The sequence below is a fragment of the Manis pentadactyla genome, chromosome 7, assembly GCF_030020395.1.
Source record: "Manis pentadactyla isolate mManPen7 chromosome 7, mManPen7.hap1, whole genome shotgun sequence".
Lineage (NCBI taxonomy): Eukaryota > Metazoa > Chordata > Mammalia > Pholidota > Manidae > Manis > Manis pentadactyla.
The window spans coordinates 100,570,118-100,598,117 of record NC_080025.1 but is presented as its reverse complement, the minus strand read 5'-3'; the positions used below and the strand labels follow the sequence as shown (position 1 = coordinate 100,598,117).

At 54.3% G+C, this 28,000-nt stretch overlaps 5 protein-coding genes and 1 long non-coding RNA gene across 9 annotated transcripts in view; 5 read left to right on the top strand and 1 right to left on the bottom strand.

Annotated features, from left to right (window-relative positions):
- The first annotated feature begins 1,215 nt into the window (after window positions 1-1,215).
- HOXA9 (homeobox A9) lies at window positions 1,216-6,116 on the top strand. Its single transcript, XM_036897442.2, has 2 exons — window positions 1,216-3,875; window positions 4,904-6,116. The coding sequence occupies exons 1-2, from the start codon at window positions 3,290-3,292 to the stop codon at window positions 5,140-5,142; spliced, it is 825 nt and encodes a 274-aa protein (XP_036753337.1). The 5' UTR covers window positions 1,216-3,289; the 3' UTR covers window positions 5,143-6,116.
- Window positions 6,117-11,374: 5,258 nt separating this feature from the next.
- On the top strand, window positions 11,375-14,856 carry HOXA7 (homeobox A7). The gene is made up of 2 exons (XM_036897538.2): window positions 11,375-12,375; window positions 13,341-14,856. Exons 1-2 carry the CDS (start codon window positions 11,997-11,999, stop codon window positions 13,658-13,660), a joined length of 699 nt encoding a protein of 232 aa, XP_036753433.1. The 5' UTR covers window positions 11,375-11,996; the 3' UTR covers window positions 13,661-14,856.
- A 1,324-nt stretch (window positions 14,857-16,180) lies between these two features.
- On the bottom strand, window positions 16,181-17,309 carry LOC118918576 (uncharacterized). The gene is made up of 4 exons (XR_005027190.2): window positions 17,170-17,309; window positions 16,904-17,008; window positions 16,580-16,767; window positions 16,181-16,318 (listed from the first exon to the last, which is right to left on the bottom strand). It is a non-coding gene; the product is annotated as an uncharacterized LOC118918576 (long non-coding RNA).
- HOXA3 (homeobox A3) overlaps window positions 16,185-28,000 on the top strand; it is a 44,544-nt gene continuing 32,728 nt past the window's right edge. For 2 of the 4 annotated variants that reach the window (XM_036897524.2, XM_057504603.1), the window contains exon 1: window positions 16,185-16,324. The gene's annotated coding sequence lies outside the window, so the exon portion shown is untranslated. Of the gene's footprint in view, window positions 16,325-16,994; window positions 18,312-28,000 lie in introns of those variants that run through there. The other 2 variants (XM_057504605.1, XM_057504604.1) reach the window with 1 other exon arrangement.
- On the top strand, window positions 18,318-24,435 carry HOXA6 (homeobox A6). Its single transcript, XM_036897537.2, has 2 exons — window positions 18,318-21,275; window positions 22,645-24,435. Exons 1-2 carry the CDS (start codon window positions 20,834-20,836, stop codon window positions 22,902-22,904), a joined length of 702 nt encoding a protein of 233 aa, XP_036753432.1. The 5' UTR covers window positions 18,318-20,833; the 3' UTR covers window positions 22,905-24,435.
- On the top strand, window positions 23,079-27,479 carry HOXA5 (homeobox A5). Its single transcript, XM_036897535.2, has 2 exons — window positions 23,079-25,492; window positions 26,460-27,479. The coding sequence occupies exons 1-2, from the start codon at window positions 24,931-24,933 to the stop codon at window positions 26,708-26,710; spliced, it is 813 nt and encodes a 270-aa protein (XP_036753430.2). The 5' UTR covers window positions 23,079-24,930; the 3' UTR covers window positions 26,711-27,479.

Below are 28,000 nucleotides of genomic sequence, written 5' to 3'. Positions count from 1 at the left end.
AACCAGGGCTGGCTTGGGAGAGCCTTGTGTTTGGGTGGGGAAGTTTTATTTTTCTGTGTGCCCCAAGTAGAGGTAGGAATCTGCTGGGGAAGGGCTCGCGTGGGGGCGGCTGTGGAGGGCTGTGGATCTGGGCTTGGTGTGCCGCTGCATAGACAAGGCCTAGGTTACGATCACGACCGGATGGCGGCAGCCTTGCGTTCCTACTTCGTGGGTTGGCAGCGGCATATAATTAGGAGGCATTCGCGATGTTTTTGTATGCCCATGCCAAGGGCATAGAGACCTTCTCCAGCCTCACGAGGGACCTGAGACTGGAACTTAAGCTGAGGTCTAGCTAGGCTTGGTGGAGCCTAGCCATGCAGAAAGCTCTGCTGGGAAGTTCCCTCGGCTCTCCCAAGTCTGCTGGTCCCAGCTCCGGCTTTAACCGCGATAAAGGGAGCCCTGTCGGGGCAAAGATTGGCTGCTTGATTGCCAGTGGTTTCTGTCAGGTTCAGAGTATGTTAGATATGGCATCCTTGTGAGGAAGGGTGCTGGAGAAGGGGACCCCTCCAGGGCCAATCTGTTTCAAATAATAGGAGAAAGGAACCCTAAAATTCCAGAACTGTTATAATACACACTCGAGTCCTTGTTCCAAGTTGTAGTCCACCGTTACTAGCCAATCGGGCGATTTTTGCTACCGGGATCTGAAATCAACCTCCATCCCTCCTTTACCCTCAACCCCCACACATTCAGGCTTTTAGACTCTTGCTCACTGAGCAGTGCTTCCCTTCCCAGCTCCAACTGCCGGCCCAGGAACTGTTTTCTTTGCTCAGTCCGCGGTCCTGTTATCTGAAAAGCCGACACCCCGCATTCTCAATTCCTCTCTGCCATTTTCCGGACCTGAATACTGGATTTGTTTTGGAGGCTAAGGTTTTAGAACTCTCAGGCTAGAAGAGGCATTTGTAATTACATGTATTTATTATTTCTTTCTGCACACACAATCCCTTTCACTTTCCAAATACAGTCAAAAGCCCGAATGTTCTCCCCTAGGCTCTAGTAAGAACTGCTTAACACTCAACGTTTGCTAATTATTTAGTAACCGTCCTATTTGGGGGGCTAACGCTATTTAAAGGAACAGCCTTTTATTTTATTTTTTTTTAATAATAATTCGTATCTTCTCTGGGTACAAAAAAAAAAAAGGAAAAGGCCACCAAGACATGTCCAGCTCGTTTGCAGATAACTATAGTTTGGAGTGAAGGTTTCCTCCAGGGTTAATTTTTCTTAATGAAAATCTCAAACTCAGTGAGCTGCCCGATATTTGGGACTTCTTGAGCTGCGTTGTGGGTGGGGATAATGCGGAGGAATTCACAGGGAAAGGAAAATGTTGGAGCGGAGGAGGCTGAGGCTGCCAGGACCGGCCACGCCGGAGTTCACTGTGTCAGCCACTTCCCTCTTCCGGCGCGGGCAGTGAAAGGGGCACCCGTTTGCTCTCGGCGAGGCTTCTTAGTCTCACTCTCGGGGAGAGCCTGGCATTTTAGGGTCCCCGCCCGGGATGGGGATGTATCAGGGTTTGGGGGTAGGGAGAGGTTGCTGGAACTGTTGGGGAGGATGAAGGCAAAAAAGGAGGTGGGAAGCACCCACGGCCGCCGGCCCTTGCCGCCAGGGAAGTGGACTAATGAGAAACACACTCTTGCAGGCACGGTGTTCACACGTGAATTTAATTACCTCGTTTTCAGCAGTTGCAGCTTTCCGTTCGTATTTGCGGTGGGTTTTTTTCTTGGAATTAACAGAGCGGCCGAGGCCTTTACTTTACCGCTGAAAGACTCGGGTGAGAAATACCCTCCTCAGTTTGACCAAGCTAAGGGATGGGATTGAAGTCAGTGCCCCGTGCGCCTCCCCGTTTTAATATCTAGCCCTAGACTTGAGCTGCGGCCGGGCCGCCTCACTTTGGGCCTTGTAACTGTGGAACCGCCGGCCTGGAGGGTAACCGGGGAGGTGGCCAAGAAGGAAGGAAGGAAGGAGCCCTGAAGAAGCCTGAGAACAGCCACTCTCATGAGGGCCTCCCAGCTCCTGGAGCCCCGGGGTCTCCTGCGCGGCTGCCTTTTCGCAAGCCGAAGTCGCCTTCCACCGATGCCGCCTCTAGTTTTTCTCACAGCAGCTCGGATTGAGGGAGTGCAATGAAGCCCGCAGAGCTCAACGTTAGGGCCTTCCAGGTCCCAGCACAGGGCTGCGTCGCCCGCTGCGTCCGCGTTGGGAGCATGCTTTCTGCCTTACAATGAGCAGGGCGCGGGAGACGCGCGTGTGCGCGGGGTGAGACCGGAACGCACGGTACAACCAGGCCCTCAAATCCCTCGCCTCAGGGCCGGCTGGCGGCTCCTCTGTGCGGGGCTCATCCGAGGTGTAGCGGCAGACCGGGGAGCAGTTCGGCCTCCCCCGGATTCAACTGGGCAAATTCAGGGGCCCACAGTAGGCGGTGCCCTCTCAGCAGCCTGTCCGTGCCCAGCTTGGGCAGGGTCAGTGGTGGCTCAGTTTGGAACGGATACGTTGAATTTGACTTGTCGCAGCCGGCCGAGGGTAAACTAGCATCTCCGGGGACCGCGGGGATTATTTACAAGGAGCTGGCCAACCAAACACAACTGTCTAATTTAACCTTTCCAAGTCCTCGTAAATTTTTACAGCTGGGAGCCACAGCGAAGCAGACGAATCTGTAGGTCGTTCCCAACTTCCCACCAGCCTCTGTGGCTTCTGAAACAATAACTCCTTATGAAATATCATAAATATAGATTTAAATACAGTAGAGCGAGAATGTGATTTGGCTGCTTTTTTATGGCTTCAATTATTGTGTAATTTTATGTGTGGGGCTCCACTGGCCGCACTGGCACGCGGAACCCGCGTGCCTTGCTGATGGCGTGATTAATTGTGATATAAAATAGTCCGCTTAAGAAATGTGTGTATGGTGGTGGCGGTGGGAGGGAAGGGAGTACAGCGTTAAGGCCAGATTTGATCTTTTAATCTTCGTTGGCCACAATTAAAACAAACCCGATCGTGGAGTGCCGCGATCCCTTTGCATAAAAACATATGGCTTTTGCTATAAAAATTATGACTGCAAAACACCGGGCCATTAATAGCGTGCGGAGTGATTTACGCGTTATTGTTCTGCTGAGCGGACACGTGACGCGCGCGGCCAATGGGTGCTCGGGCGCCGGCAACTTATTAGGTGACTGTACTTCCCCCCCCTGGTGCCACCAAGTTGTTACATAAAATCTGCAGTTTCATAATTTCCGCGGGTCGGGCCGGCCGGCCGGGACGGGGCATGGCGATGGCTACCACCGGGGCTCTGGGCAACTACTACGTGGACTCGTTCCTGCTGGGCGCCGATGCCGCAGAGGAGTTGGGCGCGGGCCGCTACGCTCCGGGGGCCCTGGGTCAGCCCACCCGGCAGGCCACAGCACTGGCCGAGCACCCCGACTTCAGCCCTTGCAGCTTCCAGTCCAAGGCGGCGGTATTCGGCGCCTCATGGAACCCGGTGCACGCGGCGGGCGCCAACGCGGTGCCCGCTGCGGTGTATCATCACCATCACCACCACCCCTATGTGCACCCCCAGGCGCCCGTGGCGGCGGCAGCGCCGGACGGCAGGTATATGCGCTCCTGGCTGGAGCCCACGCCCGGCGCGCTCTCCTTCGCGGGCTTGCCCTCCAGCCGGCCTTACGGCATTAAACCTGAACCGCTGTCCGCCAGAAGGGGTGACTGTCCCACGCTTGACACTCACACTTTGTCCCTGACTGACTATGCTTGTGGTTCTCCTCCAGTTGATAGAGAAAAACAGCCCAGCGAAGGCGCCTTCTCCGAAAACAATGCTGAGAATGAGAGCAGCGGAGACAAGCCCCCCATCGACCCCAGTAAGTGTCTCCTCCCTCCAGACCTGCCGCCGCCTCCACGCTGGCCACCCGGATCTGCCGGCCCTCCAAGCTTTTCTCTCGAGCCTGCCTTCGCCCGCGTCGGGAGCCTCCAGAACAAGGACCAGGAGCCAGAAGTTGCTGTTTGGGACGCCTCAGATGGGGCTCCAGAGTCCAGAGAGCAGTGACAAGCGGCCCGCTGGGCTCAGGGGAGGGGAGCCGGTTGCTGCGGAGAGAGGGGGCGGGGCGGGCGCTGCGGGACTAGCCAGACCAGTAGCCCCTCTCCCTGGCTGCCTGGTATCAGGACAGAGATACTTTGGTCCGTTCTTCGAAAGCAGCGCTGCAGTCGTGCGGCTAGATTGTCGGGTGCGGCGACAGCATCTGTAGCCGGGACGCTAGAAAAGCCGGCCGATTCCTTCCACTTCTTGCCTACGGCCAGTGGCGGTGTAAATCCTGCCCCAAATGAGGCTGCAGGCGACCGGGCCACGAAGGTCCCCATGCCAGATTATTCAAATAAATTGGAGAAGTGATCAACGGCCTTGGGGCGCCATACTGGCTTGCCCAGCTCCCTCGGCCTTCCATGGAGGTCAAATAGGGAGTGGGGAGAGTAGAAGGAAAGGTGGGGCAAGGAAGACACACGGCGAGGGGAAGAAAGGAATAGTAATCTTGCTGCATGAGCACAGGGCAGTATGGTTTTCTCCTTCCTGGCAACATGTGTTCCCAAATTTCACTAGTTACACGGTGTACCGAGAGTGGGAAGAAGGAGAGGAAAGGACAGGAGGACAGAGGAGGAGAAAGAGGGCCTTGGAGGGGAGGCGGAGCCGAGGTTTTACAGCGTGCAATTGTAAGTGACCGTCCCTGTGTCTGTCTGCCAGGGTTCCATTGTGCAGAGGTCGGGCAGCCTGCACTAACCAGCTCAGCAGCCTTCTACACTTTGCCTGAAGACCTCAGGAGGTTCCCTCGCCCGAGGGGGCGAGGGTTTGGGGCTGATGGTGCTTGTCCTCCTAAACACGCTCTCTTTCTATCCGCAGGCAACCCGGCTGCGAACTGGCTCCATGCGCGCTCCACGCGGAAGAAGCGCTGCCCCTACACAAAACACCAAACGCTGGAACTGGAAAAGGAATTTTTGTTCAACATGTATCTCACCAGGGACCGCAGGTATGAGGTGGCCCGACTACTCAACCTCACGGAGAGACAGGTCAAGATCTGGTTCCAGAACCGCAGGATGAAAATGAAGAAAATCAACAAGGACCGAGCAAAAGACGAGTGATGCCACTCGAGTTCACTTAGAAAAGAGAGCGAGCTAGACAAAAAGAGAAAAGACTGCCCTCCCCTTCTCCCATCCCCATTCCACCCAGCCTGCACCACCCCACACAAAGGGGCTCTACACTTCAGGCCTCATCACCCCTGCCAAACCCGTCTCAGGCTGGCTCCTTGGCCTGACGCTTTGATGGAGGAGGTATTGTAAGCTTTCCATTTTCTGTAAGGTGAAAAAAGGGGGGAGGGCAGCGCTGATGGCTGTGTGTGCTAGCTTGTATATATTTAAAAATAAAAAATCTACCTGTTTCCGACTCAAAACGAACAAAAAAAAACTACCTTTTTATGATGCACAACTGTTGATGGCTGGCTGTATAGTTTTTAGTCTCTGTAGTTAATTTAATTTGCTCTTCGTGCGGCAGAGCTATCTGCCCAGATACTTGAACACTGTGTTTTATTGTGGTAATTATGTTTTGTGACTCAAACTTGTGTGCTGGGTGAAGCACCCGTTGTGATTGTGAAAGCTAGAATTCAATTTGAACTCAGGTTGTTTATGGGGGCGGGGGGAAAGCAGTTGCATAGAGTATAGCTCTGTAGTGGAATATGTCTTCTGTAAAACTAGGCTGTTAACCTTTGATTGTAAACTAGCTGTATTTCCCAGTGAAATAAAATTTTGAAAGAAAGGATTCTCCAGGATTCATAGATTCATGGTTTTCTCCACCTTTGAAATGCGGGCATTTTAGTTTTTACATGCTCTATAGATTCGTCTTGTTCATTGTGTATGTAATCCACATTATCAAAAAAAGGTAATCAGACAATTTTGAATATTGTTTTGCACCAGATGAACAATGAGGAAATTCGGAGCTATACATTATGTGCAGAAGGTTACTACCTATGGTTTACAGTTTAACTTTAATTGGGGGGAAAATGAATGCTTATTGTAATGGAGTTAATTTTATTAATAAATTATACACTATGAAACTGCCATTGGGCTACAGTAGATTTGTATCCTTGATGAATCTGGGGTTTCCATCAGGCTGAACATACACTGTATATTTTGCAATAGTTACCTCAAGGCCTACTGACCAAATCGTTGTGTTGAGATTATATTTAACTTTTTGCCAAATAAAGTATATTGATTCTTTTGTATTTTTTGCGGGTCAGCTCTTTGCTCCTTCTTCTCTAGAGCAGGCGAAGCTAGGCTGGGTAAAGTCTCTGGGTGGGAACTGGCTAGGGTGGAGGGCAGAAGCTCAACTTTGCCTCTGGCAGGCTTTCGGAGAGGGAACCTGGAGCCAGAACCTGGTGCAGTCAGCTCTGGGCGGGCCTCAGCGCTTCCAACCAGGCCCGCTGCCTGGCTGCACAAGCAGCAGAGGCCCAGCTCCCCTCTCCTTTGTAGGAAAGCCGGGATGCTTCTGCGGAGTTGGTCTGGGGTCCTGGGTATCACTGGGCAGTAGCCGGAAAAAGCCATTCTTTTATCTTGTCGCCCCAAGAAATCCCCCAAAACCGGGTCCACGGAGACTCCTGGGGCCTTCCCTGGCAGGTGGGGGTGGGGGCAGGAGCAAGTGCTGAGGAGGGTCTGCCTCCTATGGCTTCTCCGAGGAGGGAACCAGGAGCCCGACTGCCCCAATGTGGCCGCCTAGACAGACACTGGGGGCTCTCAGGGGACTGAAGCCTTGATCCCGCACCTCCGCGTCCGGTCGGGCTGGCCGGGGGTATTCTGGGTGCTGCACCGCGCACCCTCCCGAGCACAAGTCTTGGCAGAGGCAGGGCCTAGGCAACCGAGGAGCCTGAAGCGCCATAAAAGAAAATGAGGGCTGTTACCGTTTATGGGGTGTAAAGGGCTGCAGGGGGAACGGCCACAACTTCGGAGGCCCGAGCGCCTCCTGGATGTGGCCAGAGAATTGAGCCTCATCTCCCACCTTTTTCTTTTCTCACTGCCCCTCCCCCCACTTCTGCAAAGTTCTGTGTTCCGACGCATAAAAAAGGAACCAGGTTGCTAGAGGATGCAGCGTCCGCTCACACCCCTACCCCCACCCCGCCGCCAGGTTGGGACGCCCTCTGTTCTTGCAGACAGAAGGAACTTCAAAGAATGGGTAGTAAGGGTGTGCCATAAAGGCCAGGTCTGCGAACTGTCTGGAATTCGGCCCTTAATGAGTTTATAACTGTCCAGCCCCAATTAAGATTTTCCACCAAAGCCCTTTCATTTGTTTGCTCTGCCGCCGATAAAGCGGCTGCGGAAACAGCTCTCTTTTATGGGCACTGCCCTCTCGGCAGCGTAGATTCCAGGTTCCACGCAGACGCCTCCACCCCCTCCCGGGGACTGGGTTCTCGCGGCCCTTTGGGAGTGGGACACCCGGCCCGCTGCGGCAGCTGTTGGAAGTTCAGGCCCTGTTGCTGAGGTTGCAGTACCTAAGTATGACCAGCGGATGGCAGTGTGGCTCCACGCAAGAGGCGCCAGCGCCGCCATCTCCAGCCGCCGCAACTCTGGGAGTTCCTAAAATGTCGACTTGACGCGAGTCTTTCTGGAATGAGAGCCCCAGGTTTAAATTAATCGTGGTCGTATATTTTCGGTGCCGCCCTCGTTAGGCCTAAGGGCTCGCTGGGAAACCAGCGAGCGGGGAGGGCTCGCCTCACCTGCCCCGCTCCCGTTCCCTCTCCCGCATCCCCTAGTGCCTAGCGCTGAGGGCTGCCTCTGTCGCTTGGCTGCGGAGCTGTAGCTCCAGCGCGGGGACGGCTGTAGGGTCACCGTCCCCGCCTCAGGACAGTCCTTGGGGCAGCGCTATACTCGCGGAGAACCTGGCTGACTAGCGGACAGACACAAGAACTAAGGCCTACAGCCCCGGGACCTGGTGACCCCCAGAGGGCCCTGCGGCGGCCCGGGAGGCCCCTGGAACACTGCACTCCGGTACGAGGTTGGAAAAGCCAGCACCCGCAGGACAGACAAGACCCCGGGATTGGGCCGCCTTGAATGTGTGACAATAAAATTAGGCGACTGAAAACTGGGCATAAAGCATTGTTGGTGACTGTCTAGTGTGGGTCTGAAGGCTGAATTGCCCAGGATGGGGAATCCCTGGGGACAGACCAGGAACTGCTTTGGTTTTTGTAAAATCAATATTTATAAATATATTTCAAATAATTACAGCATCCTACTTCCAGAAGAGGAGCTCACGTCGTGAAAGCAGCACTTGCTTTCTCTCAGCCGCCGAATTTCCTCAGCAGTGGAGGTGCTGGGGCTATCCTGGTCCCCTGCTCAGTAGGAAGGGGAGCCTGATTCAGGCCCAGCCTATCCCCGACCCTGGGCCGGGAACCCGTTCCGGCGCCTTCCAAGAGCGTGGGCGTGAGAATCTGTCTCGGGTGTAGAATAGTTTCAGAGGCAGAACGCAAAAGCAAACAGAGAACCCTGCCAGGCACTCCGGAGCCCTGTGAACACGCCACGCGGTGCGTTTATTTGAGTTGTAATAGTCTCCGCCAAGCTCACAAAATGTTTACAACCTGCATCTCCAGGCTGTGCACGCTGTAAAACTAGGGGCTGACATCTCTCCCGGGTGTTCCTCTCTCTCTCTCTCTTTTTTTCTCTATTTATATACACACGTTAGTATTACAGACACACACCTTCATTATATTTACGTATGTAATATTAGCTATTTCACAGCATCTGTTTCTAAGTTTTCATAGCTTCCCTGAGGGCCTCCCATGGCTGTGTTTTCAAGCCACAGATTTAAAAAACTCGATTTGTGTAACTACAAATAAATGGTGAAGGAGCAGATTCGTGGCGACCGCTTCTCTTCACCGATCACGGAGGCCCCAGGTAGGTGCAGGCCGTTTGGGATCTCAGAGGCCTCATGGACTGCCAGGCGGGGCCTCTCTTGCCCTTGGCCGGCCGGAGACTGGGAGGCGGTTCTCCCTGCTAGCGTGTCTGGGAACCGCTTCCCTGTAAGCCTCGCAGACAAGATACCGCGGTAGCCCCAGCAACTTTGCACTCATGCGGCATGGATTTGTCCCCGCGGCACGACCAGGGACTAGTCACTGCTTGGAGAACCGACGCGCACACCGCGCGCGGGTGGGAACCTTCAGAGAAGCAAACCGCCCGGATTCCCGGCAGGCTACATTCGCTGCCCCAGAGCTAGGTTCATATTCTTACCCGGATTTAAATATTGAAGAGAATTTGGTAAAAAGAAGCAGGGGAAACACATTCCGCTTAGTAGGTAGGAGTTCAGCTTCAAGAGAGATGTGGAAAAGCGTCTTTATTTAAAGAGAGCTCGGCTGGTTAGAAACCCGCCTACACGTGCCTGCTCCAGGCCAAGTATCAATGTGTATTTCTGTGAATATATTATTATATGAGCTATTGCAATTGTGTCTTTTCAACCAAGTTAAGTAGGAAGCCAGTGGCTCAAAAACACGCAATTGAAGAGGCCTTATTGAAAGCCTGACTTGGTCTGGCCTTTTCGTTTTAAAACCCTGTCATAGAAAGAGCAGGAAGGGAGGGAGCCCAGAAACGAAAGGGAGGTTTCAGCACCCGCAGGACTCATCCCAGTTGGCTGACTTGGGCCCAGAAAGGCCGAGGCTTTGCCGGCAGTATCTGGATCCTCCTTGGCACAGGCGGAGGGGCAGCACATCTTGCCCGGATCACTTGGATCTGTGCTGCAAAACCAGGGCAGGAATGAGCTTGTGGTGCGGGCTAACAACCCTCTTGAGGAAACTGGGTTTCTTACCGCGATCCCCGAAATCATTTCCCAGGGTCTGTTGGGTGGCCTCAGTCGGGGCAGTTCTACTTTAAACCCTCTCGCTGTCAGCAGCTCAAGCCGCTGGAGTCTAGACAGACGGCGGCAGCGGCCCCGGGGTCTTTCTCTGCATCTTGGTCTGTGTCACCCGAGGAACAATTTATTGGTCTAAAGCTAATTCCGCCTCTTTGATCTGGCCTTCTTCTTGTTTGCTTCGTCTTCCTTTAACTTTCTTAGATTTTTATTTCCTATCAGAAAGAGATGCTATTTGGAATATTTTTTTCTCTTCCTTTTTCCTCCTTACCCCCTCCGTTCCCCAACCACGACACGCTATAATCCTAATTTTCCATAAAGGGCATACATGGATGTTGCCCTCCCCATGGCCCTTGTATCCCCAAAGGAAACCACCAGGCGCCCACCTGCCCCGCCAGCCCCTCTCTCGCCCCCTTCCACACTCACGCCCCTGAGTAGTCCACCAGGCGGGAGCTGGGGCTCCGTTGTATCCGGGTCTGAGCCTCCCGCCGCCCTTTGTGCCCCTGGGACCCCCTGAGAAGGTGCGGTAAACAGAGGGGGACTGCACCCTCTGAAAGTGATGGGAAGCGCTTTGTACACAAGCAACCAAACTCTATAATTTAGAGAATTTCCGGAGCAATTCCATTGTGAGGTCGGGTTTATGGTGTGCAATCGAGCTGAGCAGTAAAAGGCGTACTGACCTGGTGGCTGGGCTTCCAGCGCGGCCTCAGCAGTTCATGAGGCGTTTAGGGGAAGGGTTCACCCCACCACCTTCCACGGAGCGGTGACAGCAGGGGCTACTACGGCTGGTCCAACCCCTCTCAGGGCTTGGTGGCTTGGGAAGGTAAGCTCCATGAGACTGGGGGCCTGGGTGGAAAGGAGTGAGGCTACTGTGTGTTCCAACTCTCTGTGAGCCTGGTTCTTGGAAAGGTGAAGCAGCCAGATCTGAGTGGCCTTTTGGGAGGGGGTCCCTTTATTTGTTTTGGGGTCTACAAAAGAAATGGAGATAGATAGTGGGTTGCAGCCCCCAGGTGCCCGGACTCTCCTCTCTCATCTCCAAACTCTCTAGAGCATGTGTTGCCTGCAGGCATCCAGGCCCAAGAAGAGCCGGTAAAGGCTACCAGAAACCTCACCGGTACTAGGGGTACCTGGAAAGGTGTGGCACCCAAAGTTCCTCCAAGCTGGAGTAAAGACACTTAGTTCCCTTTGAGCCAGGGGACCAAGGGTTGCAGGATGGACAAAAGAGTGTCCAGTTACTTCTTAGGCTGCCAGAGGCCACCACCCAGGTGCCCAGGAGCGACGCACAGAGCCCGCCCGGCCAGCGGTGTCCAGGGGAAGGGAGGGGAACCCCATGTTAATAAATCTGTTGGCAAATGAGGCTCATTAATAAATACTTCACTGCTTCCTTTAGATCGTATAAACAGTACGCCGCTGATTAAGGAAAGGAAGCTGGGAGACGTTGACTTTATTCGAACCACATGGTTCCAGTTTGGGCGTTCTCGGTGCAGCTGGAAGCGACGCTGCGTCTGCCCCATCTGGATGGGAGTCTAAGTGGTCCTATTACCCAGAGGACTTCAGCGGGGGCATACTCGGGCAAAGTCGATTTGCTCAGAGCCGAGCCTTGCCCACAGGGCCACCGTGGGGCAAACGGGTGCGCGGGGTACAGACACCCTCCGTGGGCTGAGTCAGTGGGCAGATGAGGGACAGGGAGGGCCCGCAGGCTTGGTCAGGGGTTCTATAATTGGAAAGAGGAGGCGGTGCCCGCCCGGCCCCGCGCGGCCACTGCAGGCCAGGTGTCCAGATTGGCAGCAAGCCGAGTGCTCCTGCAGAGTCTCAGGGTCCTTTCCCCGCAGGACGCGCCCGGCCGGCTTGGCGTGGGCAGATTCGTTGGCCACATATTTGAGCCTCTTCCCCTTCCATTCTAGGCTGCCGCGGGCCCCGCGGAGCGAGACCACCTGTGAGGGCTGCTGAGATTGGCGGAGACAGTCATGTGGGCGGTCACGTGCTGCGGCAAGCTCCGTCCAAAAGAAAATGGGGTTTGGTGTAAATCTGGGGGTGTAATGTTATCATATATCACGCTACCTCGTAAAACCGACACTGAAAGCTGCCGGACAACAAATCACAGGTCCAAATTATGAGTTCTTCGTATTATGTGAACGCGCTTTTTAGCAAATATACGGCGGGGGCTTCTCTGTTCCAAAATGCCGAGCCGACTTCTTGCTCCTTTGCGCCCAACTCGCAGAGAAGCGGCTACGGGGCGGGCGCCGGCGCCTTCGCTTCGACCGTACCGGGCTTGTACAATGTCAACAGCCCCCTCTATCAGAGCCCCTTTGCGTCCGGCTACGGCCTAGGAGCCGACGCCTACGGCAACCTGCCCTGCTCCTCCTACGACCAAAACATCCCCGGGCTCTGCAGTGACCTCGCCAAAGGCGCCTGCGACAAGGCGGACGAAGGCGCGCTGCACGGCCCGGCCGAGGCTAATTTCCGCATCTATCCCTGGATGCGGTCTTCAGGTAGGCGCAGCCGCTAGGCGGGCCGGGGGTGCCGGACGTGGAGCGGGGAGCGCGGGGCTGGGAAGGGCAGAGCGCGGAGAGAGGTGGCTGCGAGCCGGCGGCCCCGTGACTCCTGGAGGCACTGCCTTTCTGGTTTTAATTAGAGCCGAGGCGCCATAGCGTGGAGAGCCTATAGCATTGTATGTAAATGAGGCTCATAAAACTTTTTATGGTCCAATTAATGGGTTCGATCCTCGTAAATTTATTTAACTCCATTTGCCTTAGAATTTTAGCTTTAAGTTTATTCGCTATTCCGTCTCCCTCCCTCCCTTTCTTCTCTTACCCTCCCTTCTGCTTTTCCTTTCAGCCTGGCTTTTCTTTCTCAAAAGCTGAGAGAGCCAAACCCTTCTTCAGGGCCCCTCACACGCCCCTGTGCCAGGAGCCATTTAAAAGCGGGAATTGGGGGAGCGGGACAGAGGGTGAGAGTGTCCTTAGAAGGTCCAGGATGGGGGCGCAGACTCCATCTCGGGGTCCCTCTTCTGGGGAGGGAAGGCGCCCTTGGAGTGCGGGCCGCCGAGGGTCGCCCGCTTGCCTAGCAAGGCGGGGAAGCGGCCGGCTCATCTTGAACGGCAAAAGCGCAGCGTCTCCCACTTGCCCACGCTCTGTATTTACAATTTCCCTTTGTCAGGGGAAAACAGGACATTGTGGAAGCCTAGCCGGCTGGAAAGGGCGGTTGTAAAATTGGGATTCTGCGCCCTGCCTCCTCGCAGGGCAGCCTGCGCGTCTGGCAGCGCGGGTTGGGGTCTTCCGCAGACTCTCCCGCTCCCCTCCCCCCAGCGCAGTTCGGAGCGCCGGGCCGAGGGAACGCGCCGGGTAGGGGCGGGGAGGAGCGTGCGGGCTCTGGGACGGCGGCTAATGCTCTGTCCTGTTTGTGTCCTGTCGGCTCGTCTGTCCTTGTGTCCATGTGTCCGCCTATCTGCTCCCAGGGCCCGACAGGAAGCGGGGCCGCCAGACCTACACGCGATACCAGACTCTGGAGCTGGAGAAGGAGTTCCACTTCAACCGCTACCTGACGCGGCGCCGCCGCATCGAGATCGCCCACGCGCTCTGCCTCACCGAGCGCCAGATCAAGATCTGGTTCCAGAACCGCCGCATGAAGTGGAAGAAAGAGCATAAGGACGAGGGTCCGGCCGCCGCAGCAGCCCCCGAGGGTGCCGCGCCCGCCGCCACAACCTCTGCCGCCGCTGACAAGGCCGACGACGAGGACGACGACGAAGACGAGGACGATGAGGAGGAGGAGGAATGAGGGGCTGAGCTGGGGCCATGGCTGCACCAGACAGTCGGGAACGCGTCTTTAGAGACTCATTGATTTTATTTACAAAAGTGGAAAAAAGTTAAAAAATGTAAAACAAAGCAAAACAAAACACCCCTCCCGTCCCTAACCTGCGCCCCATTTATACCCCATTACCCACTCCAGGTCCCAACATTTTTTGGACTGAGCAGTCGCCTAAAATGGGTCTCTTTGGGGATCCCTCTGCCTCCAAGGAACCGCAACAGACACCCCCCAAACCCAGGCCGGCCAGCTCTGTGCTGGTGCGGCTAAAATACTACCTAGCACAGGCCTCAGCTAGAGGCACCCCAAAACTACCTATGGGCCCAGCCCCGAAGGGCCTCCACTCCCAGGAAGCCCAGAAGTGTCCCAACACTGGCCGACACCCGGCACCTCCCCCATACCGGCAAGGACCTGACTCTCAGTACTACCTACTGCCCCAAACTACCTATTTTGTGCTTGCTGGCTCGCCTCCTACCTAACCAGCCCCTCCCTTGTCAGGCCCTTGCTGCTTCTGGATGGCAGCCTTTGGGATCCCTAAGGCTGCGCTTAGAAGGCACTGGGGTCCAGGGACAGGGTATTGGCTTCTATTTAAATTGAAAAATAATATATTTATTCCAAAGCATTGTAAGTGCTGCAATCTAGAATCCCTCCTTCTCTGGCCTGGGCACCCCAAGTTCAGGCCCATCATCTTCTGGAGGGGAGCATTCCCAAGTTAGCTGTAGACCTCTGAGTTAGCTAGTGTTTAATAGGACTGCAGAGATGCTCCCAGCTTCCCTGCCTCCTCCCCTGACCCTTGTGTCCTCCTGTCCAGCCTTGTTGAATATGTATACCCTTACTTTTCCTACAATAGCAAATACTGTATATTTGAACAAGATTTTTTTGTCATTTATATAGTCTTGGAGCTCATTTGTAAGGCAATGTCTTGACTTGGGAAGGATGTGTTAACGGGGTGACTTTGCAGCATGGTGTGTTGTCTTGAGCTAACTCTATAGTGGGTGGGGAGAGCCTATGCCCTCCTCAATGCCCTTCATCTCTTGTGTTGTCCTACATCCCTTCATCCCTCTTGGCTCTAGCCTGGGGTTCCAGGAACAGGAAGGTATGCTTTCTGTCTTGCCCAGCTAACCATGTTCTATGTAACAGAAAAATAAAGATGCTTGGTGACAAAGAAATGTGGACTGCTTTATCTAGGGGGTTAGGAAAGAGATGGTGAGCATGGCCAGAGAGCAAGCCATGGCTGTATCTATGTGCCCAAAGGGGCTTTGCGGAAGCAAAAGTGGAAGGATGAATAGGGGAATATGGTCCAAGTGTTCAGTGTCCGTGTATTAGTGTATATGCATTTCAAATTCCTTTTTGTGTGGATTTTTTATGTGTGGATTTGTATATAGGTATGTGCATACCTCATTTTGTATGTGTAGTTCTCTGTATGTCTGCATAGATTATTTCATGAGTCCATAATTGTATTTGTGTCCATAATTGAGTGTGTGTGTTTTTCTGCGTGTACATAATTGCATGTGTTTGTGTACATAAATGTGTGTTTCTGTGTCCATAATTGTATATGTGCATTTCTCTGTGTGGAGATTTGTGCCTGGTTTTTGTGTGTCCACAAACATCTTCCAGATCCCTTGAAAACAATCTTCGACGGATGCATTATATTCTCTCAACATACCCCCAAAACTCCATAAATTCCTGGGCAATCCCAAATCTACCCTTTCTTCTAAGGCTGTGGGGCGCGCTTGGAAAGGGGTATCACCCTGCGATTTATCCTGAATGCTCCAGGAGGCCTGAACCCGGCTCCAGGCTAGGAGGTGGCGTTCAGGGCCTCTGTCACAGTACCCCACCCCACATTCAGGCGAAGCAAGGGTTCCCAGGGACCCCGCGCTGCAACTGGGAAGGGGCAGGGGCCATGGACCCGGTCAGTGAATCCTCAGCGGGTGGGCGTCTGGGTACGGAGAAGAATGAGGGGCTAGGAAAGGGGCGAGGGTCGGTGTCGACAGCACAGAACATTCAGAGTTCTGTAGGCTAGGCGAAACCCTCAACTCCAGTCTCATGCCTGGGCTGGATCCGATTCTTACTGCTCTTTTAATGAAAGGCGGCCCAACAGGGTCTGTGAAACCTGCGGCCCTAGTCGGGGCAGCCTCCGTGGAAAGATGGCGCCGGTGTAAGAGCTGCCTCCTCTTAGTGATGGGGAAAGGGTCATAAATCCGTTGTTGTTTATGAAAATTTACAACTTTGCAATACAACTTTATGAGTTGTTCGGCCCTTCCATTGGCCGCTGTCGGTCATGTGGATGGCAACCGTGAACATGAACTTTTTTATAATTTCCCTTGCGAGAATAGAGCCGCATTCTTTTGCTCCGCTCCGTCCTGCCTGCTTCGGAGCTCTGCCTTCCAGCCCGGCTCGGCTGCGCTTTGTCCAGCAATGGCGAGCGAGAAGAGGCCCAGGTCCGGCCCGGCCCGGCCGCTCCCGCTGGAGGTGGGGCGCGCCCAGTTCCTGGCGCCGCGGCGGCCGCTTTGCAACTCGCAACCTGGCTAATTTCCTGCGTCCTCTGGCTCCAGAAATGAGGACAATTCGTCTCCCCGGGCTGCCCAAGCGACAGCTGTCAAGGGGGCAGGAGCTTCTGGGAGCCGCTGTCTGAAGGTGAGACATATGGGGAGACAGGAGCAAAGGTGGTGAGATGGCAGCCGGCGGCGGCGGTGGGAGAGGGCACCCAGGGCGGCTTTGCCACCCACCCGCTCACATTCGCGCTCACCTCTCTCTCTCTCTCTCTCTCTCTCGCTCACACACACACACACACACACACACACACACACACACACACACACACACACACACACACACACACACACACACACACAGTCCTTCCCTCCCTCCTCTTCCTGGCTCATGGCTCACCACGGCAGTAAATGCCTGCCCGCCTTCTTTCTGTGGCACAGCGCCCTTGCAGCAACTCAGAGGTCTTCTCTGTCCCCTTCCCCAGCACCCAAAAAAGAAAGTGGCCCTGCACCCCGCGCTCCTTGGGTTTGGATTTCCTTTTTCTTTTTCATTCATGGCCTAAATGGTTCGAATGAATTCCCCAACAACTGCAATGGGAAAGTGGGAAGAGGTGAGGGAAGACTGCATTAACCGACAGGCGTTTTCTTAGCACCAACATAGCACCTTCTGTGCTGTGGGAATTGGATGGAGAGAAAGTAGAATGAGGCGGAAAAAAAAACTTACTAATTCAGCCAGATTCATTTGCTCATTGCCTGCTTCCCTTCACGCGGTTTTCCGATAGGCGGTGTCTGCAGCAAGCGGAGAAGGAGTAGGTGCGTGGGTGGAAGTCTGTGTTGGAAGAGAAGATGGGGTTAATTGCTGGGTGTTGCTTGGCGGGAAATTTCGGTGCAAAGGAGGCAATAGTGTTATTGAGAATGACAAGGGCCCGCAACTAAGGCTTAAGGCAGGACGCAAACCGAGTCTGGGCAATAGCGGGACCCCGCACCCACCTCGGCACTGCGGGCTGGCACCGCACGCCCCGCTTCCCACAAGCGCGGGATGTGGAGCCGCCCGGGAGAAGACGCTCAGGATGCTGCGGGCGTGGACTTTACATCTCCTGGTGGCACAGTGAGGTGGTAGCTTGGCCTGGGTGATCCCCACGCAGACCTGTCCCGGGAGCTTCCTGGGACAGAGACCAGAAACGATCTTGAGGTGCTAGAGTTTTTTTGGTTTTTTGGTTTTGGTGGTTGTTTTCCCATTTTAAGGTAATACATTTGGTATACATTAGATAATTAAGACGGGCTGTGGATCTTGGGGGCGTCCGCCAGCGCAGGGGTGTGTTCAGGGGGGATAAAGCTGTATATTTGAATTGCAGGGCCGTGGGCAGCCTGATTGCGGCTGCCGCGGGCAGATTATTTATTGTGACCGCGCTTGGCGCTCGCTGCTGCCACGCTGTGGCGGTCGCCGGGACCGACGCCAGCCGCAGCCCCGCGTAGTGCAGTCTGGCGCGACTGCTGCGCGGGCCCCTCATTGATTCTCAAGCAGGCTGAGGAGAGGGGGGCGAGAGAGGACCTGACAGGCGGCCTCCCAGAACCTGACTACCCGGGCACCTCCCCCGACTTGGCCACCCCAGACAGGAGTTGAACGCCCGACTAGACTCGGGCCCTCCTTCCCTCCCACCTTTCTCCCCTTCCCCCCGCCCCCGCCCCCCAGCACCGTGGAGACTGGTTGCACAGGCTGTCTGGCACGTCATGGTTGCTTCTGTCCAAACTGCGCGTCCCAAGGCGCCCCCAGGGGCGCACTCTGGTTCTGGGAACGCGCCCGCCTTGGGATTTTGAAATCGGAGAGACCACTCGTAGTCCTGCGGCCTGCAGGCCTGGCTGGCCCTGAGGAGGATTGGCTATGGCAAGGAAGGCGGGCTTTGGCTCCAGGAGAGGGCCTGTGACAGGCAGAGGCTGCACCTGTGTGCTATGGGCTCTGGCTTGGGCTAGGGATCGGGCGCACGGGGTAGCCTTCAAGGTCCCCCACACACACACCGGCAGGCCGCCCTCCAGGCTGGCGGAGGTCGAGGAGCTCAGTGGGCAGCCCAGGGAAAGGGCCCACTGTGGGGTCCTGCTCGCCATCCCATCCCCCCTTGAAGAGCAGCTAAAAGGTAAGTGGACTTTCTGTGTGGTTTTTACGGAGAAGACAGAGTCCTGGTAGCCATTCTCACCATCTCAGGAGAGGCTCCCTCCAGCGTCTGGGTTTCTATTCTTGCCTGAGGGAGTCGCTCTGTCTGTCTGTGATATTTAAAAAATGGTGGTTGGATAAATAAATTGGGCAGCTGCCAACATGATATGTACTAGCCTTGGCTAACACATAGAGATTTCAATTTAATATATTTTTTTCCTTCTTAGTGCCTATAGAAGCTAGATTTGTAATGCTTTTTGGCTCTTAGCTGAGAAACCATATTCTCTTGTTGGCTGGGACAATTATTAGCTTGAGAATCCAGGCCAAACCATAACAAATTATAACCATAGTAGTAAACAGCCACCAGCCCCAACGCTGTGTGGGACCTGGAGAAATGAAGCAGAAATAAATGTAAACATTTATCAACATCTCCAAATAGTTATTTTCATCTTACATAATAGTAAATTGTTTGAAATTACTGTCATTTGATGGTCTTGTTTAAGAAACTATAGGTCAAACAAGATTTTCTTGTAACATAGCTTTTAAAAAATAATTCCCTTTTTAATTTTTGACCCTTGGATTTTCATTTTCACCTATCGAATCTGTTCCCTGAAGAAATTCGAGAGCAGCGTTAAATTCTATCCTCCCCTGCCAAGCGCTTTTTTATATATGCAGAGGAGAAACTTTCCCGGCTTGGAATCGCTGGGGCACAGGCAAAGATTTGTAGGCAAAGACTGACCCGGTGGGCAGCAGCTGCTTTCAAGGGGACACAGTAGGCTCTGTGGAGGCAAACCTTAGCTCAGCTCAGCTCTTTCACAATATTTTCCCTTTGGTGCAAGTGGGGTCAGAAATAAAATTGAAAAGCAAGGGAGAAATTAAGGAAGCCATTGCCAGATTCCTAGGGGCGTATTGCCATTCCCCCAAGTCCTGAATCCCATCAGCCTGCATTTGCCAGTTTTACAGATGTTATGAACACCCTCCAGAAATTCAACCAAATCATATAGTCTTTCTTCAATCTCCACAGAATTGAGGATTTTAGAGCTAAATCGAGGTTTTACAAACCCAACGAATGCAGTCGTAAAATGCCACTAGAAAGGTATAACATTTTACAAAATGAGACTGCTCCCTATGCTGTAAAAGTCAACTGTCTCCAAGGCACACCTCAGGAGATATCCACAAGGCAGGAGAGAGAAGTCCAGAACCGGGTTTTCATGTCCTGCCTGGGTAAGGCCAGTCCAGGGGCCACGGCAAAAGCAATTCAGGTGGTTTCTGTAGCCAATAAGACATATTCCTGGTTCTGGGGCAAGTGCTGAGGCAGGCCCTGAAACAGTCCCAGGAAAGGCAGGAAAGAGGGCACACCCCAGGACAGTGAGGACAATCAGGAACCCCAGAAACCAAGCACATCAATTATCCCACAGCTTTGCCTCACCCGCCCACCTCCCAGGCAACCAGCTGCCCTCTATGTTCGGCTGGGCCAGGGACCCTGAGTCGTCTGTGCCTCTGGAATGAGGACAGAGGTTCCACAACTGGATCTGTCTCAGCTCTGAACAGTCGGGGTGGCGGGAGAGCAAGAAGGAAGCAGTTTCCATTGCTGAATTTGGAGCTCAGTCTCAAGGCCAGTCCTGTACAGGTTCCTTTCCTGTTGAAACCAGTGCTTTCCGGCTTCTCTTTTCCTGGGTTCAGAGGCGAGATGGGGCTCACAGCTTGTGTGGTGCTTTGAGGCCAGCAAAGGAGACGTGTTGTACGTGGGCGGTGGGGGCTTGTGGGGTAAGAGACCGTTCCCTGGTCAAGAATGTGAGCCTTCTGCTCTCAGCAGCGAGGCCCAGACCCTTGGTGGGAGCTGGGAAGTAAAGGAGGGGATGCACCGCTTCCTAAAGCACAGGAGTGAGGTGCTGGGCGTGAAGGCCTGGTTTCCCAGACCCCTTCTGCAGCTCCAGAACCCGCACCTACGGGAAGGGGAGCGCAGGGGGAGGGGCAAACTCAAGACCCTGCTGGGAGGGCAGGCAGGCGGGGAGCAAAGCCATCCTTGTCACGCCCCTCCGGGCGCGGGGCTGTCAGGTTTCCTGTTTGGAAAGAAAACGCAGCAACATCCAACACGGCAAAAAGGGGAGGAGGAAATAGCGGGCCTGGCGGGGCCTTTGCGGCAGCCGGATGCTGGTGCCCCTACCCCGGCCTGATCTGTACTCCCCTGCCCGGGCCGTGCCCGCCGCTGGCGTTCGGGAAAAGCTGGGCCGGCTGGCTGTGTGCGCCCATTAATCTGCCGGGCGGGCGGCGGGCGGGCGGGCTGGGGGCTGTTTGTAACTTTGCTGCCTCGGTCGCCGCGGTCCCCGGGGAGCGGGCTCCGGCGCTCTCTCCCATTGGCCGTCGCTGTGTCAGCTGGTGCGATTTGCTGCTGTCGCTTTTGGCGTTCGGCCATCCAGAAACAAACCAGTTCGATGACTACTAATAGTTATAGCCAGATGTACTAATACACAACAAATCACAGTCCTGCAGAGGGGCGCGCAAATGAGTTCCTATTTTGTGAATCCCACTTTCCCCGGGAGCCTGCCCAGCGGCCAGGACTCCTTCTTGGGCCAGCTGCCCCTCTACCCGGCTGGCTATGACGCGCTGAGGCCCTTCCCAGCCTCGTACGGGGCGTCGAGCCTTCCGGACAAGACGTACACCTCACCTTGTTTCTACCAACAGTCCAACTCGGTCCTGGCCTGCAACCGGGCGTCCTACGAGTACGGGGCCTCGTGTTTCTATTCTGATAAGGACCTCAGTGGCGCCTCGCCCTCGGGCAGTGGCAAGCAGAGGGGCCCCGGGGACTACCTGCACTTTTCTCCCGAGCAGCAGTACAAACCCGACAGCAGCAGCGTGCCAGGCAAAGCCCTCCATGACGAAGGCACCGACCGGAAGTACACGAGCCCTGTTTACCCCTGGATGCAGCGGATGAACTCCTGCGCGGGTAAGGCATTTCCCTGCAGCCCACCCCCCAAGAGAGTGGAGGGAAAGGGGGAAGAAGGCAGGGATAGAAGGAAGGAAGGAGGAGAAAGAAAGTAGAAAAGTAAAAGGAAAGAAAGGAAGAAAATGAACAAAGTTTCTTTGGCTTTTAAACATGAATTAAAAAAAGAAAAAAAAGCACCCAATCCATTCCCAATGGGGCAATCAAGCTGTGGCAAAGTCAAGTCAGGGCACTAGTGTCCGTGTAAAGTGACACCTTAGGGGAGTGGAGGGTGTCACAGACACACTATGTGAGACCTATGACAAGGGCAACCTGGAGAGAGAGGGAGACTGGATAGGAGGGAGCACCTGCCCACACAGCTCGCTGGGAGCACTCTGCTCAGATTGCCAAGCAGAGTTGTTCTTCTGCATCATCACTGGTAACTGACTTTCACCTCCCAACCCCCTCTCCCGTCTACCCTTCGAAATCCCATATAGATAGAGGCTCTCATTTGGCCTCTTCCAGTGTCTCCCCAAAGCCTGGAGGGCCACATTCACAGTCTCAGGATTTTTCTCTCTCCTCCCACCCCTCCTCCCTCTTCCACTCAACTGCTCACTCACAGCCAACTTCTACCTCCTTCTGAGGCCCTGCCTGAGTCTCACACATCCAGCTGGGGAAAGCCCCCCATCCATGAGCCCCTTTGGCACCAGAATAGATAGTGCATCACAGCTCTGTATTTTCAGAAACCCCAGATGTCCCTAACTCCATTTCTTTGCCCCTGCTTTCCAAAAACTCCATGGGGAATCCTTAGAGAAGGACACAGCCTAATGCAGATTTTTTAATTTAGTGTTTTGCTTTAAAATCCAATTTTTTCAAGGGAACTCTGCTTTCTCAGAAGGGCCATACAATTTGAGTGCATTTGCAAAGATTTGAGAGGGCTGACCATTTTAATTTCCCCAAAAGCATGTTGAGTCCTGACATGGCTGGCCACAGTAACATCTTCACAGAGATCCGTGTGTGAATTTGGAGTGTCTACCCTATTCACAAGGTTCCACACCCATCACTCCTAGGCACACTCACTACACTCCCCCCAAAAAACCCTACTTAGGTACCCGGAATTAAGCTTGGTCGTTCTATTCTTTTGCTTATAATGGTTTTCTTAACAGAGCAGATTTTTCAAAGCAATAACTCTCACCCCAAGTCATTTTAGGTAGAAAATATCTCGGTTGGTATGAAATATCTCCCATCCATCCCGCTTTCGGCCCCGTAGTGGGAGAGGCTGGAGCGGAGGTGGGTGGTTTCCAACCCAGATGCCCAGGGCGTGGGGCGCAGGGATGACTGGCTCAGCTGCCCAGATACTGCTTTACCGGCGCCCGGCCATTTCTGCCCGCAGGTGCTGTGTACGGGAGTCACGGGCGCCGAGGCCGCCAGACCTACACGCGATACCAGACGCTGGAGCTGGAGAAGGAGTTCCACTTCAACCGCTACCTGACGCGGCGCCGCCGCATCGAGATCGCCAACGCGCTCTGCCTCACCGAGCGCCAGATCAAGATCTGGTTCCAGAACCGCCGCATGAAGTGGAAAAAGGAAAATAAACTCATCAATTCCACACAGCCCAGCGGGGAGGACGCTGAGGCAAAGGCGGGCGAGTAAGACGCCTGGGCAGGGACAAGGCCAGCAACCACAACCTCCCTCGGCTTTGCCCCCTTGCCTTCTCCTGTTCCCCAACTTTTCTCCCCGCCTGCTCCTATTGTTTGGTGGGGGGGCTTCCGCAGCTTCAGGGGAGCCCGGAGCTTTGAAACGCCCGAGTATTTCTTACAAAATAATAATAACCCACACACAGCCAACCCTAGCGGTGGAGCAGGGCGCACTGCACACATAGCCCGGCTCTCCAAGGCTGCCCAAGCCTGCTCGGGATCCCAGGGCGCGCCCCGAATTCGTCCCCGGCTCTTGTGCTAGCGTCTCTGTACGCCTCTGAGCTCGGGACGCAGGATTACTGGAAAGGAAAGAACCCCAAGCCGAGCCCCTTTTGGTGCCTGGGAGTTACCGCCTCGGTCTCTTGCCACCAAGTCCCGGAGGATACCACCAAATCGACAGCGGCCACTGGAAAGAGGGGGCCTAAAGGCTGGGCCCCAGGATTTCTGTGGCCTCCCAGGCCGCCCCCAGACAGGAAGAAAAGCGGGGAACAAAGGGTGCCCTGAGAGAGCCTGGGCTCTCGGCCCCGCGCCCAACCGTCCGTGGAAGAGGAGCAGCCTCAGCCGAGTTGAGCCAACCTGGGCGCGGGCGGAACTTTACAGCCCCGGGAGCGACTGGGCTCCCGAAGGCTCCGGGCTCTGGATTCCGGCTGCCTGCCTCCGATAGCGTCGGCCCTGCCAACAACCACAGCAGCTTTCAGGACCTAAGGAGGGAGCCCAGGGCCATGGAAACAGCAAGAGTTCTGGTTTCCAAACGTGCCAGAGGTGCCTGCGACGCGCGGCCTCCAGCTTGGAGATCCCTCCGTGACTTTCGGCTGTTTGAGAATATCTTTCGTCTTTTAGAACGCAGGAAAATAACTACGGAGACACTAGGCACTGCCACGAAATGCTTCCACTAGCACCCTCATTTTACTCCTGGATATCTAAGCAAGACCATAATAATTCAGTCCATGGGTCCCCAGCCCCCAAGCAGCTTCTGTGGCTGCGGGGAGCCTGGGTTCACTCGCCGGCTTCACCGGGAACCCTCTGACTTGGGGCCTGGCTGGCTGGAGGAAAGGGACTCGTTGGTGAAAATTCTCCAGAATGGATACTTAAAGCAAATCAAATAGCAAATTAATGACACGAAAGCCGTACTTAAAGAAAGAAAAATCGACTCCAGTTATAAAAGTGTATGGAATTTGACCTCGCCTCAGAGAAACACTACACAAAAGCTATCTTTAATAGACGCCTGTCATTTAAGAGCGGCAGGGACACTGTCCCGCATGCGCTCGCAAAAAACAGAGCCATAATTGTAGCTGCTGCTGAGGGCAGGATTTATTTCTCCAATTGACTAAATGGCCTCCCCTCTTCCCCGAAGGTGATATCTGTATTTTAAAATTTCAGAGCTGCCGGCACGACGGGCAGAACCGACCCCAACCTCGACACAAAAATAAGGGGCTGCACAGCGGGAAAATGAAGTTGTTGTAAATAAAATCCAAGTCACCATCTCCCCCCAAGTCCTCTGCATCCTCGCCGGGCGCGCGATCGGCAGCTGACGGCCTCACAATTGGTACATCCTAATGGAACTGCGAGGGAAATGCAATAATTTTGCTATAATGGGCTGTAACCTCAATTCGACCCCGGCCCTTGTAGCCCCGGGTCGGAGGCGGAGCGATGCGCCCTGCCTCCAGCGGGTGGCGCTCGAGTCCGACTGAAAGGCAGCAGCGGGTGGCGGGCACGCGCCTGGGGCGCGCGCGCCACCCCTCTTGCCTCCACCCAACTCCCCATTAGTGCACGAGTTTACCTCTAGAGGTCATCAGGCAGGATTTACGACTGGACAACAAAAGCACGTGATTCCAAGTCGTACCCCATATTTGGGTGCCTACGTAGGAGGGAACCAAGTACATGTCCCAGTCATTTCCATAATTCATCATAAATTGTGCAAGGGTGCTATAGACGCACAAACGACCGCGAGCCACAAATCAAGTACACATATCAAAAAACAAATGAGCTCTTATTTTGTAAACTCATTTTGCGGTCGCTATCCAAATGGCCCGGACTACCAGTTGCATAATTATGGAGATCATAGTTCCGTGAGCGAGCAATTCAGGGACTCGGCGAGCATGCACTCCGGCAGGTACGGCTACGGCTACAATGGCATGGATCTCAGCGTCGGCCGCTCGGGCTCTGGCCACTTTGGCTCCGGGGAGCGCGCCCGCAGCTACGGGGCCGGCGCCAGCGCGGCGCCCGCCGAGCCCAGGTACAGCCAGCCGGCCACGTCCACGCACTCGCCTCCGCCCGATCCGCTGCCCTGTTCTGCAGTGGCCCCCTCGCCTGGCAGCGACAGCCACCACGGCGGGAAAAACTCCCTGGGCAACTCCAGCGGCGCCTCGGCTAACGCCGGCAGCACCCACATCAACAGCAGAGAAGGGGTTGGCACGGCGTCCGGACCCGAGGAGGACGCCCCCGCCAGCAGCGAGCAGGCGAGCGCGCAGAGCGAGCCGAGCCCGGCGCCGCCTGCCCAACCCCAGATCTACCCCTGGATGCGCAAGCTGCACATAAGTCATGGTAAAGCCAGCCTTTTTCTAGATCCACGCGGCCGCGGGGGCGCGGCTCTCGGTCCCCCTGCTTTCTTTTATCGCCCTGTCTCCCCATCTCGCCCCTGGTCTCTCCTCTCCCGCGGTTCTCCTCCGGCCTTCCTTCTTTCCTTCTCTGGAGCACCCAGAGCTTTCAGATGGTGGTGTTGGGGGATGGGGGATGGCAAAAGGGCCGCAGGCCCGGCAAGTTTAGACATTGAAAGGGGGGAAAGGAAAAAGTCCATATCGAACCCCGGCGCCTCGGAACGCGCTCCCCGGTCAGGCCAGCCGAGCAGGGCGCAGAGAGGTAGAGGATGGAAGTAGGGGCAGTGAATCGGGCTTGTCAGGGTGGATAATTTATGAGAAAGGCTACGCTGGGGAAACAGCGTTACTAATTCGAGTCCCCGAAAAGGGGCTTGGTAGGGGAATAATCGAGGCGAGAGCCGGCGGGATTTTGAAATCTGGGGGCAGGAGGGAGAGCAGAAAAGGAAAGGGAAGAAAAAGAAAGCAGGAGCCCCCAGCGTGCGGGCTGAGCAGGAGGCGACTCTCAGGGCTGGAACTTTAAGGGAGGGTGACCTGGAAGCCAACTGGGCTTTCAGAAAAGGGCCTTACTTTGGTGGGTTTCTGAGCCGTGGGCAGCCTGAGAGGGCTGTACCCCTGCTTCGGGCGCCAGGGCTAGGGCCAGAGGGCAGGAGAGGGGTGAGGGAAAGACTGGCAATCCTCAGGGACGCGGCTCCAGCCTCAGATGGGCCGATTGTTCCCAGAGTCCAAATTGTATTGTTTTCTCTTTAGAAAGGAAGTGGGAAGGAAATTCGGGAGGGGGTAGGCAGGCGAGGAGGGAGGACTTGTTGAGCTTTACCCCGCTGTCTCTTTCTCAGGACCCTGGCTCCTCCAGCTGGTGGACTTGGTAGCTAGGCGCTGAGGAGTTGATGGCTAAACGGCTGACTTTTCTGTTGCAGACAACATAGGCGGCCCGGAAGGCAAAAGGGCCCGAACGGCCTACACGCGTTACCAAACCCTGGAGCTGGAGAAAGAGTTCCACTTCAACCGCTACCTGACCCGCCGAAGAAGGATTGAAATAGCACATGCTCTTTGCCTCTCCGAGAGACAAATTAAAATCTGGTTCCAAAACCGGAGAATGAAGTGGAAAAAAGATAATAAGCTGAAAAGCATGAGCATGGCGGCGGCGGGAGGGGCCTTCCGTCCCTGAGTATTTGAGCGTTTAAAGTACTGAGCAGTATTAGCGGATCCCGCCGTAATGTCAGTACTAAGGTGACTTTCTGAAACTCCCTTGTGTTCCTTCTGTGAAGAAGCTCTGTTCTCGTTGCCCTAATTCATCTTTTAATCATAAGCCTGTTTATTGCCATTTATAGCGCCTGTATAAGTAGATCTGCTTTCTGTTCATCTCTTTGTCTTGAATGGCTTTGTCTTGAAAAAAAAATAGATGTTTTAACTTATTTATATGAAGCAAGCTGTGTTACTTGAAGTAACTATAACAAAAAAGAGAAGAGAAAAAAAACACACAAAAGTCCCCCTTCGACCTCGTTTAGTGCCAGTGTTGTGTGTTGCACTCCAGTTGTTTAACTGTGCATGTGAGTGGAAGTGTTCCTGTCTCAATAGCTCCAAGCTGTTAAACATATTTTTATTCAAACTACCTATATTCCTTGTGTAATTAATGCTGTTGTAGAGGTGACTTGATGAGACACAACTTGTTTGACGTGTAGTGACTAGTGACTCTGTGACGAAAACTGTGACTCTGAGCGGTGTGTCCCTGCGTGCCTTTGTAGGACCCTTTGCACGAACTCTGGAAGTGGCTCTTATAAGCGCAGCTTCAGTGATGTATGTTTTTGTGAACGAAGTTACAAATATTGTCCAAGTCTGGCTGTTTAAGCAAACTGTGATCAGCTTTTTTTTTTGTATTTGTTTTTAAGGAAAAAATACTGACTGGAAACAAAAAATAAACTTTCTATTGTAAGTTCTCCTGGTCTGGTTTGTGCCAAATAGTGAGCGGCTCTTTCTGCTCTTCTGTCTGTCCAAGCTGGAAGGCAGTGAATCTGAGGCTACCTGAGCAGCCTGCCTGTGCAGGGAGATCTCAGACCTCATGATCCGCAGCCTCCCCTAACTCTGACCCATCAGAGTTCAGGGCAGAAGGTGGAAAACTGTAGGTGATTTCAAAGCCTTAGTCTAACATGCCCATCTCTGAGGAAACCAAGTTAATTTGCTGGGTACAAAAAAGAGGAAGAGAGAGAAAGGAGAAAAAGCCCAGGGCTTTGTTAGTAGGGTTCCACATAGGTGCTGCCTCTTTTTCTAAGGCCATCCTAGGCCTCCACTGGCTGAAGAGGATGCTGTGCCAACTTACGGCCCCCAAACCCTCTGCCCTAACCCACCCAGTCATCCCTTCCCACTCCTCACCCTGAACCCAGTTGGCTTCTTTAACTACAATTGATTTGCTACAAATGGAAGGTACTTACCCCATTCTAGCTTGATTGGGAAACTCTTC

Excerpts from the sequence above, each read along its gene's own strand:
- HOXA6 (XM_036897537.2), top strand. The coding sequence starts at position 20,834 with ATGAGTTCCTATTTTGTGAATCCCACTTTCCCCGGGAGCCTGCCCAGC. Across the intron at positions 21,276-22,644 it reads GCGGATGAACTCCTGCGCGG|GTGCTGTGTACGGGAGTCAC; the intron begins GTAAGGCATTTC and ends TTCTGCCCGCAG.
- HOXA7 (XM_036897538.2), top strand. The coding sequence starts at position 11,997 with ATGAGTTCTTCGTATTATGTGAACGCGCTTTTTAGCAAATATACGGCG. Across the intron at positions 12,376-13,340 it reads TCCCTGGATGCGGTCTTCAG|GGCCCGACAGGAAGCGGGGC; the intron begins GTAGGCGCAGCC and ends ATCTGCTCCCAG.
- HOXA9 (XM_036897442.2), top strand. The coding sequence starts at position 3,290 with ATGGCGATGGCTACCACCGGGGCTCTGGGCAACTACTACGTGGACTCG. Across the intron at positions 3,876-4,903 it reads CAAGCCCCCCATCGACCCCA|GCAACCCGGCTGCGAACTGG; the intron begins GTAAGTGTCTCC and ends TTCTATCCGCAG.
- HOXA5 (XM_036897535.2), top strand. The coding sequence starts at position 24,931 with ATGAGCTCTTATTTTGTAAACTCATTTTGCGGTCGCTATCCAAATGGC. Across the intron at positions 25,493-26,459 it reads CAAGCTGCACATAAGTCATG|ACAACATAGGCGGCCCGGAA; the intron begins GTAAAGCCAGCC and ends TTTCTGTTGCAG.